At 55.1% G+C, this 10,376-nt stretch overlaps 1 protein-coding gene across 1 annotated transcript in view; it reads right to left on the bottom strand.

The window, feature by feature from the left end:
- Positions 1–8,765, bottom strand: part of LOC114484127 (glutamate receptor ionotropic, kainate 5-like) — a 26,382-nt gene extending 17,617 nt beyond the window's left edge. The window contains exons 1-5 of the mRNA XM_028478320.2: positions 8,688–8,765; positions 8,427–8,588; positions 6,673–6,825; positions 6,204–6,308; positions 5,970–6,077 (exon numbers count right to left, since the gene is read on the bottom strand). Coding sequence (XP_028334121.2) covers positions 5,970–6,077; positions 6,204–6,308; positions 6,673–6,825; positions 8,427–8,588; positions 8,688–8,765 — 606 coding nt within the window. The remainder of the gene's footprint in view (positions 1–5,969; positions 6,078–6,203; positions 6,309–6,672; positions 6,826–8,426; positions 8,589–8,687) is intronic.
- Between the last annotated feature and the right edge of the window lie 1,611 nt (positions 8,766–10,376).

The following is a 10,376-nucleotide window of genomic DNA, read 5'->3' as shown; positions in this document are numbered from 1 at the left end:
GCTTTGTGACCACCTAGAGGGGTGGGATAGGGAGGGAGGGAGGGAGGGAGACGCAAGAGGGAAGAGATATGGGAACATATGTATATGTATAACTGATTCACTTTGTTAGAAAGCAGAAACTAACACACCATTGTAAAACAATTATACTCCAATGAAGATGTTAGAAATAAATAAATAAATAAAATAAAACTGTGGCGTTTAAGACAATGCGGTATTAGAGCAAAGACAGACAAACAGACAATAAAATGGGGAGTTTGGAAACCCACACATAAATGGATACTTGATTTATGACAAGGGTAAGACTGTGCTGAAGGGGGAAAGAATGAACATTTTAATAAATGGTGCCATTCAATAAAACATCCATATGGAAAAAATGTATTCTGATCCCCCCTACCTCACATAATACATAAAAATCAATTCTAGGTGGACTGTAGATCTAAATGTAAAAGGCAAAATTATTACGTTTTCAAGAAACATATAGGAGACTAGCTTTATGAACCTGGGGTAAGCAGAGAATTCTTTTTTTTGGCCGTGCCGCGTGGCATGTTGGATCTTAGTTCCCCGACCACAGATCAAACCCATGCCCTCTGCCGTGGAAACGTGGGGTCTTAACCACAGGACCCCCAGGGAAATCCCAAGGATTATTAAATTCTAAAAGCATTAACTGGACTTCCCTGGTGGTGCAGTGGTTAAGAATCCACCTGCCAATGCAGGGGACACGGGTTCCAGCCCCGGTCTGGGAAGATCTCACATGTCGTGGAGCAACTAAGCCCGTGCACCACAACTACTGAGCCCACTCACCACAACTACTGAAGCCCACACGCTCTAGGGCTCGTGCTCTGCCACAAGAGAAGCCACCACCATGAGAAGCCCGCGTACCGCAATGCAGAGTAGCCCCCGCTCGCCACAACTAGAGAAAGCCCGCGTGCAGCAACGAAGACCCAACGCAGCCAAAAATAAATAAATCCACCTGCCAATGCAGGGGACACGGGTTCCAGCCCTGGTCTGGGAAGATCTCACATGTCGTGGAGCAACTAAGCCCGTGCACCACAACTACCGAGCCCACTCACCACAACTACTGAAGCCCACACGCTCTAGGGCTCGTGCTCTGCAACAAGAGAAGCCACCACAATGAGAAGCCCGCGTACCGCAATGCAGAGTAGCCCCCGCTCGCCACAACTAGAGAAAGCCCGCGTGCAGCAACGAAGACCCAACGCAGCCAAAAATAAATAAATAAGTAAGTAAATAAGTAAGTAGGTAAATAAATAAATAAATAAAAGCATTAACCGTAAAGTGGGGAGAAAAGGATAAAATGGACTTTAGGAAAATTAAAAATCTTTTCATCAAAAGATACCACTGGGGGGACTCCCCTGGTGGTCCAGTGACTAAGACTCTGCGCTCCCAATGCAGGGGGCCCGGATTCAATCCCTGGTCAGGGAACTAGATCCCACATGCTGCAAATAAGAGTTCACAAGCTGTAACTAAAGATCCCGCACGCCGCAACGAAGATCCTGCACTCAGCAACGAAGATCCCGCATGCCGCAACTAAGACCTGGCGCGGCCAAATAAATAAATAAATATTAAAAAAAAAAAAAAAAGATACCATTGAGGGGAATTCTCTGGCCATCCACTGGTTAAGACTCCTCACTTTCACTGCCGAGGGCCCAGGTTCAATCCCTGGTCGGGGAACTAAGATCCCACAAGCTGCACGGCACAGCCAAAAAAAAATACCACCAAGAGTGAAAAGGCAAGCCACAAAGTGGGAGTTCTCTGCAATGCATATTCCAACAAAGAACTTATATCCAGAACATATAAATAGATTACAAATCAATAAAAAGTTCAGATATTCCAATTTTCTAAAAGTAGAGAAAGATTTGAGCAGGGACTTCCCAAAAGAAGGTTCCAAATAGGCAATAAATGGAAAAGTGGTCACCTTCCAAGGTCGTTAAGGAAATGTAAGTTAAAACTACAATAGGGTCGGCACCTTCCTATACTCAGCACCGGCAAAACTAAGGAGCAACTGGAATTCTCCTTCACACACTGCCAGTGGGAATGGGGAGTGGTACCACCACTTTGGAAAATGCTTTGGCAGTATCTACCGAGGCTGGAAAACTCCAGCAATTCCACTCCTGCAAATACACTCGACAGAAATGCCTATACATGTTCACCAAAAGGCGTGTGGTAGAGTGTTCACAGCAGGACTATTCACAATAGCAAAAGAACTAGAAACAACTCCAATGCGCGTCAATTTGGTGGGTAAGTAAATCGCGGTTCGTTCATATAACAGGACATATAACGAGACTATTTGCAGCAACGTGGGTGAATCTCACAAACACGTGTTGCGCACAAGAAGGCAGACGAGAGAGAGAACATAGAATACGATGCCATTTATGTGAAGTTCAAAGCAGGAAAAGCTAACCTGGGGGGCGGTTAGAGACCAGAAGGGGCATATGGAGAGCTGGGGGTGGGAGAACTGGTCCCACAGGTGTGTTCAGTTATCGCAAATTCAGTGAGTGGTACACTTATGATTTGTGCAAGTTTCTGTATGCATGTTACACTTCTATAAAAATCCCTTGAAACTAAGAAATGTTAAACTAGGGTGGGTTCTAGAACATTCCTCGCAAGCTGCTTGCCTGGACCCTTTTATGAAGCCAGGACCCAATTCCATATCCAAGACTTCCTGGAGGGCAGTTTAAAGGACCCCGGTCTAGTTTACCCCCTTCAGTTTATTATGAATATTTTAGTTCCCTCATTTTACAGGAGGAAGCTGAGGACAGAGAGAAGAGACCCACCCAGGTCACAAAGCGTACGGACGGCAGGGCCAGGCCTAGAACGCAGAAGCGAGGGCTTGGAAAGAAGCAGAAATCGACGTGGTGTGGCGCAACGCAGAAGCACGTGGGCTCTGCCATCCTCTAGTTGCGCGATTCACGTCACCTAACCCTCCTGGGCCTTAGTTTTGCCTGAAAATCGGTACCTGCCTCAGGGCTGCCACGAACGCCAAGTAACACCAGCAAAGAGCTCAGCACGCAGCTCAAAGACTCTGGCCACGATGATTGCTATTCTTTACTTTTTTTGGCCCCACTACACGGCTTGTGAGATCTTAGTTCCCCGATCGGGGATTGAACCCCGGCCCTCGGCAGTGAAAGAAAGCGCAGAGTCCTAACCACTGGACAGCCAGGGAATTCCCAACTGCTATTCTTACTGATGATGCCAGATGGGGAGAGAAAAGGGATTCACATGTGCTCAGCACATCTTCCCAGCAGGACACTGCCAGGGGGGCCTGCTGATCTCATGCCATCCTCCCACAGCCCTTCAAGGTGGGACTATTAGACCCATTTTACAGACGAAGGTATGGAGCCTAGAGAGTTGGATGACCCGAGGTCCAGGCAAAGCCAGGAATGCAAGTGAGGTCTGTCTGACCCCAGAGGCACCAAAGAGCAGGATGAGATGTCACAGCTTGATGAAGGGAGAACCTCTCTGGGAGGGGGCGGGGCCTGGGGCTTGGGGAAGGGCCCTGCAAAGCCTCATCCCCTGGGGCCTCTCCTGCACCCCCAGCTTCCCTGAGGGACCTCTCTCGGTCTTGGCACCAGCCCGCCCTCGCTCAGCTCCAGATGTGTGGGCACCACCCAGGGACAGCCCCAGCCTCCACCCCACCGAGGACCCCCTCCTGCTCCCTCCCACAGCCCCAGACAGCTCAGGCCTCATCCTCCCCAACCTGGGGCGTCTCTCTCTCCTGCAGCCTCCCTCCGGGCCCCGCTTTTCTGACACCCAGATCTGGCCCTGCCCCTTCCTGTTTAATGGTCTCTAACGACCAGGATAAGCATAACTAAGTTCTCCAGAGACCCTTCCCCACCTCTGTCACAGCACTCACCACCCCTCCATGTTTGTTAGGTGCCAGGCACCACCCCAGGCCCGAGGGACAGAGCAGAGAATAAGACAAGCCCTGAAAGCTTCTTGTCCCCGGCGCCCAGGTTGACTCACGTCTGAATCCCCAAGTGCCTGGAGCAGGCCCAGCCCAGAAACACAGGTCTGAAAATGTTCCTGAACGAATGGGCAGGTCCGGCTGCGTACACCGAGGCCGCCACCGCCGCCTCCCCGCCTCCGATCTGGGAAACACTTCCTGAGGCCCCTGCTCCTGTGGTTCCTGCTGCCTGGAAGGCCAGGCCCCTCCTTCTCTGTGCACCCAACTCCTACACAGCTTCTAAAGCCCTGTCTAACACCACCTCCTCTGTGAAGCCTTCTTCAGGCCTTTGAAGGCTGAGGCAGCCTCTCCTTTCTGTGGGGGTCCCTTATCCCCCTGTGTGGAAATGATTGTGTCCAGGTCTGTCTCCATCAGACTGGGATCCCGCCTCCCTGCAGGGCCACTCAAGGATAGGGAGACCACAGGACCACCTGGCACTCACTCCTCCGCCTCCAGAATATGTGTGAGGTCTGGCGCAGGGCAGCTTCAGTAAATATTTGTGGAATGAATGAGCAAATGAATGACTCCATCAAGAGAAGAATGAAGGTCAGGAAGAGGGCAACACTGGCTCAGGGGCCCTGGGGAGAACGGGAGACAAGTGTGGGAAAAGACTGGAAGCCCCCCTCCCCAGGGTCACAGCTCTGCTCTCCTGATGTCCCCGCCCTGACCTCTGCCCCTGCTCCCCACCGAGAACCCCAGGAAGCCTCTCGGGTTGACTCCGCGCCCACACGTGCAGAGGCGCTCCTTCTCCCAGCCAGCCTGGCCTGGTCCTCAGGGCCCCAGAGTGAGGCTGTTACGAAGTGTTTGGTTTCCCGTCTGTAAGCCATCTGGCCCTCCCCCCGGAGGAGGTCCACATTAGGTCAGGAGCTCCCTAGGGACGGAGGAAATAGCTCTGTGACGCGCTGCTTTAGGGGGCCTCCGACGTCCTGCGGAACCTGTGTAATCCTCTCAACCTCAGCATCCACAGCTATCAGCCGCCCCACCTCACAGTTACTGAGGGGCTTCCCCCAGACAACAGATGCCAGCGGGCCAGGGACCCAGCTGCTACGAAACCCAGCTGCTCGAGGCAGCCTCCTGCTTCCCGGGTCCTGTGCGTCTCCCCTCCCTGGCCTCCTGGCAGGAAGCAGCAGGGTGCAGGGGAGAGGGCAGGGGCTCCCGAGCATGTCACTCAGCTCCAGCAGGGACTCGCCCTGTGACCTGTTTCCTTACCCTCAAAAGGAGGAAGCTAGGACAAACCTCACCGACTAGCTGAGAGGTGTAATGAGTGACACCTGCAAGGGCCTAGCACAGTGCCTGGTGCAGAACAGGTGCTCCATATATCGCTGACACACGAAGGCACCTCGGTCTCTGGTCTGGTAAAATGCAGGAGTGACACCCCAGGGGCTACAGGACCATCTCCACGGCTGGTGCTCAGGAAGGAGAGGACTGGACATCCAGAGCACAGTGGTTAGGACTCGGGCTCTGGAGACTCAGAGACGTGGCATCTATCCTGGCTACGCCTTGTAAGAGACATGGCATTCGTCCTGGCTATGCCTTATACTTGCTGTGTGACCTGGGCAAGTCGCTTGACCTCTCTGAGCCTCTTCAAGATGGATATTAAATAAGTTGGCATGTGTCAACACACTCGGTGGGCAAATGCGACAAAACGGCTGCTCTAGCAATGGTGATTTACAGGGGCCTACCCCGGGCCAGGCGCCGCGAGAGGCGCCCCGCCTGTACCGCCTCGTGGAATCCTCAGGATGCCATCTCTGCCGTGCCTCGGCAGGCTGGCAGCACCCAGGGCCGGACCTGGCTCTGATGGCAGAGCCTGTGCCCACCGCTGCTCCGGCCGCAATTAGGTTGGTGACGTCGCGGCCACGATCAGGAGTTGTCGGGTGCCTGGGTCACGTCCCCACTGGTCTGCGTGCTGTGCCAGCCCAGGCATCCCTCCTCCTCACTAGGACTGGCCTGGGGCACCGCTCAGGAAAGGCACCTTCATCTACCGCCTGTCCCCACAAGGGCCACTCACCAGGATGGTCGTAACCACCAGCGTCTTATTGGCCAGTGTCTGCGACAGGTTGATGTCCAGGGTGGTGGCGTTCATCGCCAGGGTCCGGTTGGAGTACCACACCCCGATCTGAGGCAGAGAGGGCGCTGTCAGCACAGGCCCCGCCTGAGGGTGCCTCAGCCCTCTGGGCCCCGCCCCGCCCCGCCCCGGCCCCCGGCCCCATCCAGGCTCCGGCATCGTCCTGGGGATGCTCACCTCTCGGTGGCCCTGCCGAGACTTCTCCAGGATGCGCAGGGTGTAGTTGGTCCTCTGCCCTTTGCTGTTGAACTCGACCCGCCCAGTCAGCCCGTCATACTCTACCTAGCAGGGCGGGAGGAGGGCAGAGGGGAGGGTGGCCGGGGCCCAGAGGGGAAGAGACAGAGATGGAGGAGACGAGACAGAGGGAGAGGGACCAGGAAGGATCACAGGTAAACGAGTAAGACAGCATGCCAGCAGACGGGAGGAGATGGAACAAAGAAGCGGGGCAAGAGCAGCGCAGACAGGCAGGGGAAGGCCGGGAGAGGAGAGACAGACGGGAGAGTGAGGCCCAGGGAGAGCAGGAGGCGGGGGCCGGGGTTGGAGGTGGGGGGACAGGGCGGGGGGGCCGCGGGGTGGACACAGTGAGCACCCCGCCCCCGGGAGGCAGGCTGCCCCGCCCCCTCGGCCCTCCCCGCTCCTGGCTCACCATGCGCAGGTAGTTCATGAGGCTGGTCCCATGGGGCCAAATGTTGGCCGACGTACAGGCCAGCGGCTTCACACCGATCTCCTGGCTGCGGTTCAGCTCCCGGACGGCGCTCACCACCACGTGCACGGCGTCGAACATCAGGGCAGCTGACAGCTGGGGTGTGGGGTGTGGGGGAGGCAGAGATGGGGAGGGATGGGAAAGATGCAGTTCAGCCAGGGGAGCCCCAAAGCCCCGCGGTGCCACCCCTAAGCCCTGAGACAACTCTCCTCTCTCCAGCAACATAAAACCACGCAGGTCAGGAGCGAGGAGGGTCTTCTAGGGGATCGGGGGTGACAGTGGAAAAGACGTGCGTGCTTCCCGCGCCGCCGCGGGGGCAGCTCTTCCTGACGGCGTGCGGCCCGTGTCTGTCTGGGGAAGGGCACCTCTGCGAGGGTTTGCCTAGACGGCCAGCTGTCTGTCACCCTCAAGGGGGATGCTGGGGGGAGCAGGAATCCGTGTGTCTTTGTGGCTGATGTAGGGTCATGGAGGGTGGGGGGAGACAGCCACAGCCCCTGTCTGAGTGTGTCCGGGGACACATTTATGTGTGGGGCTGCACAAACGGGCCTGTCTGTCTATATACAGGGTGGGCCTGATGTGCAGGAAGCAGGAGAGCGTAACGGTTATGAGTCCAGGGCTTGGGAGGCTCTGAGCTGGAGGCTCGGCCCTACTATTTCCTGTAGAGAGCCAAGTCCACACCTCTCTCAGAATCTCAGTTTCCTCCCTTGTAAAGAAAGGGTGATAGTCATCTCTGCCTCCGAGTGCTTATGTGGGGCTCAAGCGAGACGATGCATGCAAAGTGCTCAAAAGAGCGCCTGGCACGCAGTGAGGGCTCAACACAAAATGGCCACCGAGCGGTGACGGCCAACATGGGACGTGTGTCTGGGAGAGCGTGTCTTGGCTGGGTGGGGCGGAGGTCTGAATATCTGTGTTGGGTAGGCATGTGCGGGGTGCGGATGGATGCTCCCCTGTCCGTGTATGTGTGCGACGGCCCTGCACGCACACGTCTGACTGCAAGGCTCGGTGTCTGTGTGAGTTTCTGTGCACGTAGGAGTGTCTCGGTACCTCGGCGTGTGGCTAGATGTTTGTGAACAAATACACATAAATATGCATCTTTTGTATGTTTGCATTTATTCAACATATATTATCGGATACCTACTCTGAGCGGGTGGTTTTAGATGCTGGGGATACAATGGTGAACGAACCGAAACACCCGCCCTCATGGAACTTACAAGCTAAATATCTGTACATACCTCTAAGCAAAACATAGAGCAAGCCACGTGGTGATTAGATAAGCAAAGGTAGATGCTATGGAGAAAAAGCTGGCAGGGAAGGTGGCTAAATAGTGGGTAGTTTGCCATTTTGTAAACAGGGTGATATTTGAGCAGAAACTTGGAGAGGAGGGAGCGAACTGCTAGTTCCCCGGGGAAGTGCACGCAAAGCAGCAGGAAGAGCAAGTGCAAAGGCCCTGAGGTGCGCATGTGCTGGGGCAGCAGAGGCACCTGGAGGAGACCCATGTGGCTGGAGCGGCTTGGGAGGTGGAGAGGAAGAAAGGGGTCAGACTTAGCTCAGGGCCACGCCGTGAGGCCTCGTGGATGTTCTCGGACAGCCAGTGGGGCACCAGAGGGTTCTGAGCACAAGCGGCCAAGGCCTGAAAGGGCCCCGGAAGTGTCTGTGTGCAGGGTGCCCGTGTGCCGGGGGCGAGGGTGTGAGCTCACCGCGGGGCCGGGGTAGGTGCTGGCTTCACAGTTCTCCCTCCAGGACATGTTGAGGCTGCGCACGAACTCAGGATAGAAGGGGTGAGAGGTGTTGAACATGGAGAAGCCCAGGATGTTGGAGGAGTCCTCCACGATCCCATCCAGGTGCAGGATGGGGAAGTCCTGGGACCGAGAAGAGGGGGTGAGGGAGGGGCTGGGCCCGCGACAGGGCACACGCCGCAGAGGGAGATGGGGGCTTCGGGAGCTGCAGGGGGTACGCACCATGGTGGTGAGGATGTACTTGTAAAACGCTGAGGTCATTCCCAGCTCCGAGGCCTGGAGAACACAGGAGGCAGACATGGGGGGAAGCCGAGAGAGCAACAGAGATTTAGAGACAGGCCTTGCAAGGAGACACCCCGTGAGGAGCACTAAGAGACACCCAGAGACAGAGAGAGACAGGGAAAAGGAGACAAGTGGGGACAGAGGGAGACCTTGGTCGCCCATGTCCCGCAGGGTGACTAGTACCCCACGTGGAATAAAGATTTTGTTGGAGGAGAGAATGACACCCTCAAGTGCCCGCCTCCTTCTTTAGGTCACTTAGAACACTACCTTCTGCAGACAGGCAAAGGGACACCTCAGAAACAGGGCGGGGGAGGGCGACCTTAACCTTAACCTTAACCCCCAGGTTGCCCCAAAGCCAAGTTTGGGCTGCTAATGTGTAGGGCTCAGCCTGGTCACAGCTCAGAAGAAGTACCCCCTGCAATCTTTAAAAGCACTTTGCAATGAAAGGCAGCCAATTTAAATCTCAAGATGCGGGACTTCCCTGGCGGTCCAGTGGTTAGGACTCCGCGCTTCCACTGCAGGGGGCACGGGTTCAATCTCTGGTCAGGGAACTAAGATTCCCGCAAGCCGTGCAGCGTGGCCAAAAAAATAAATAAATAAAAATAAATAAATCTCGAGATTCATGTTGTGAGCCCCCTTTCTCACAGTCCTCAAGGAAAACAAAGCTAGAAGACGTCTCCATGCTAGGAGTGCCCAGTTCTGTCCTGCTACCATCATTAGAACATGAAGTGGCACCAGATTGCATTGCCTGTGTGGCAGGAGCTGTTATCACATGGGTTACAGCCCATTCCAGGACAGAAAAATGCAGCCTCGAGAGGAAAGTGACCACCGGTCACTTGGCTTGCACAGGAGGGGCTGGGACCCCGGCCCAGGCCTGCATTGTCTGCCTCCAGAGCCCGAAATCTCTTTTCTCTAAGCCTCAAGAGCCCTGTGGATTCTGTCCACACTTCCTCCTGTTAGCTACGATCGGCAATGATATATGGTTTTAATTTTTTAAAAACTGGAGAAAAATAAATAATACAGATTAGATTATGAGAAAAAATTAAGAGCAGGGAACAATGAATGATTAATGAATGTGGGTCACCATTGGATGGCATGCGGAGGGCCCATGGGGAAAGGTCCTGCGCTGGCCCTTCCTGGGTGGTGCCCTTGAGACAGTCCATTCCCCGCCGCCCCCAGAACCCCTGCTTCTTCATCCAAAAAATGGTATCATACCTGCCCTGCCCTGCAGGTTGGGGTGAGAGCCAAATTACCTTGGTTTTTTTTTGGTTTTTTGGGGCCACACTGCACGACTTGTGGGATCCTAGTTCCCCGACCAGGGATAGAACCAGGGCCCCCTGCAGTGGAAGCGCGGAGCCCTAACCACTGGACCGCCAGGGAAGTCCCGAGAGCCAAATTAAAGAAGGCGCGCAAACACCTCGACACAGAGTAGGAGAGGCACTCAGTAAAGATGACAGGGCGCTCCCACTACGCCCGCGTTTATTCTGGGCCAGGGGCTGTCCCAGTGCTTCCCCACCTTTCACCCATTAACCCTCACGGCACCCCACTGAGGTAGCAAGTATGCACAGAGAGGGAAGGCGACTGTCCAGGGTCCAACCAAGGGTGCAGCCGGCAAGCAGCTGAGCTGAG

This window comes from Physeter macrocephalus, chromosome 17 (assembly GCF_002837175.3).
Source record: "Physeter macrocephalus isolate SW-GA chromosome 17, ASM283717v5, whole genome shotgun sequence".
NCBI classification, from domain to species: Eukaryota; Metazoa; Chordata; class Mammalia; order Artiodactyla; family Physeteridae; genus Physeter; species Physeter macrocephalus.
Note: the sequence above shows the minus strand (reverse complement) of the source record. Positions and strands in the feature narration are given on the sequence as shown.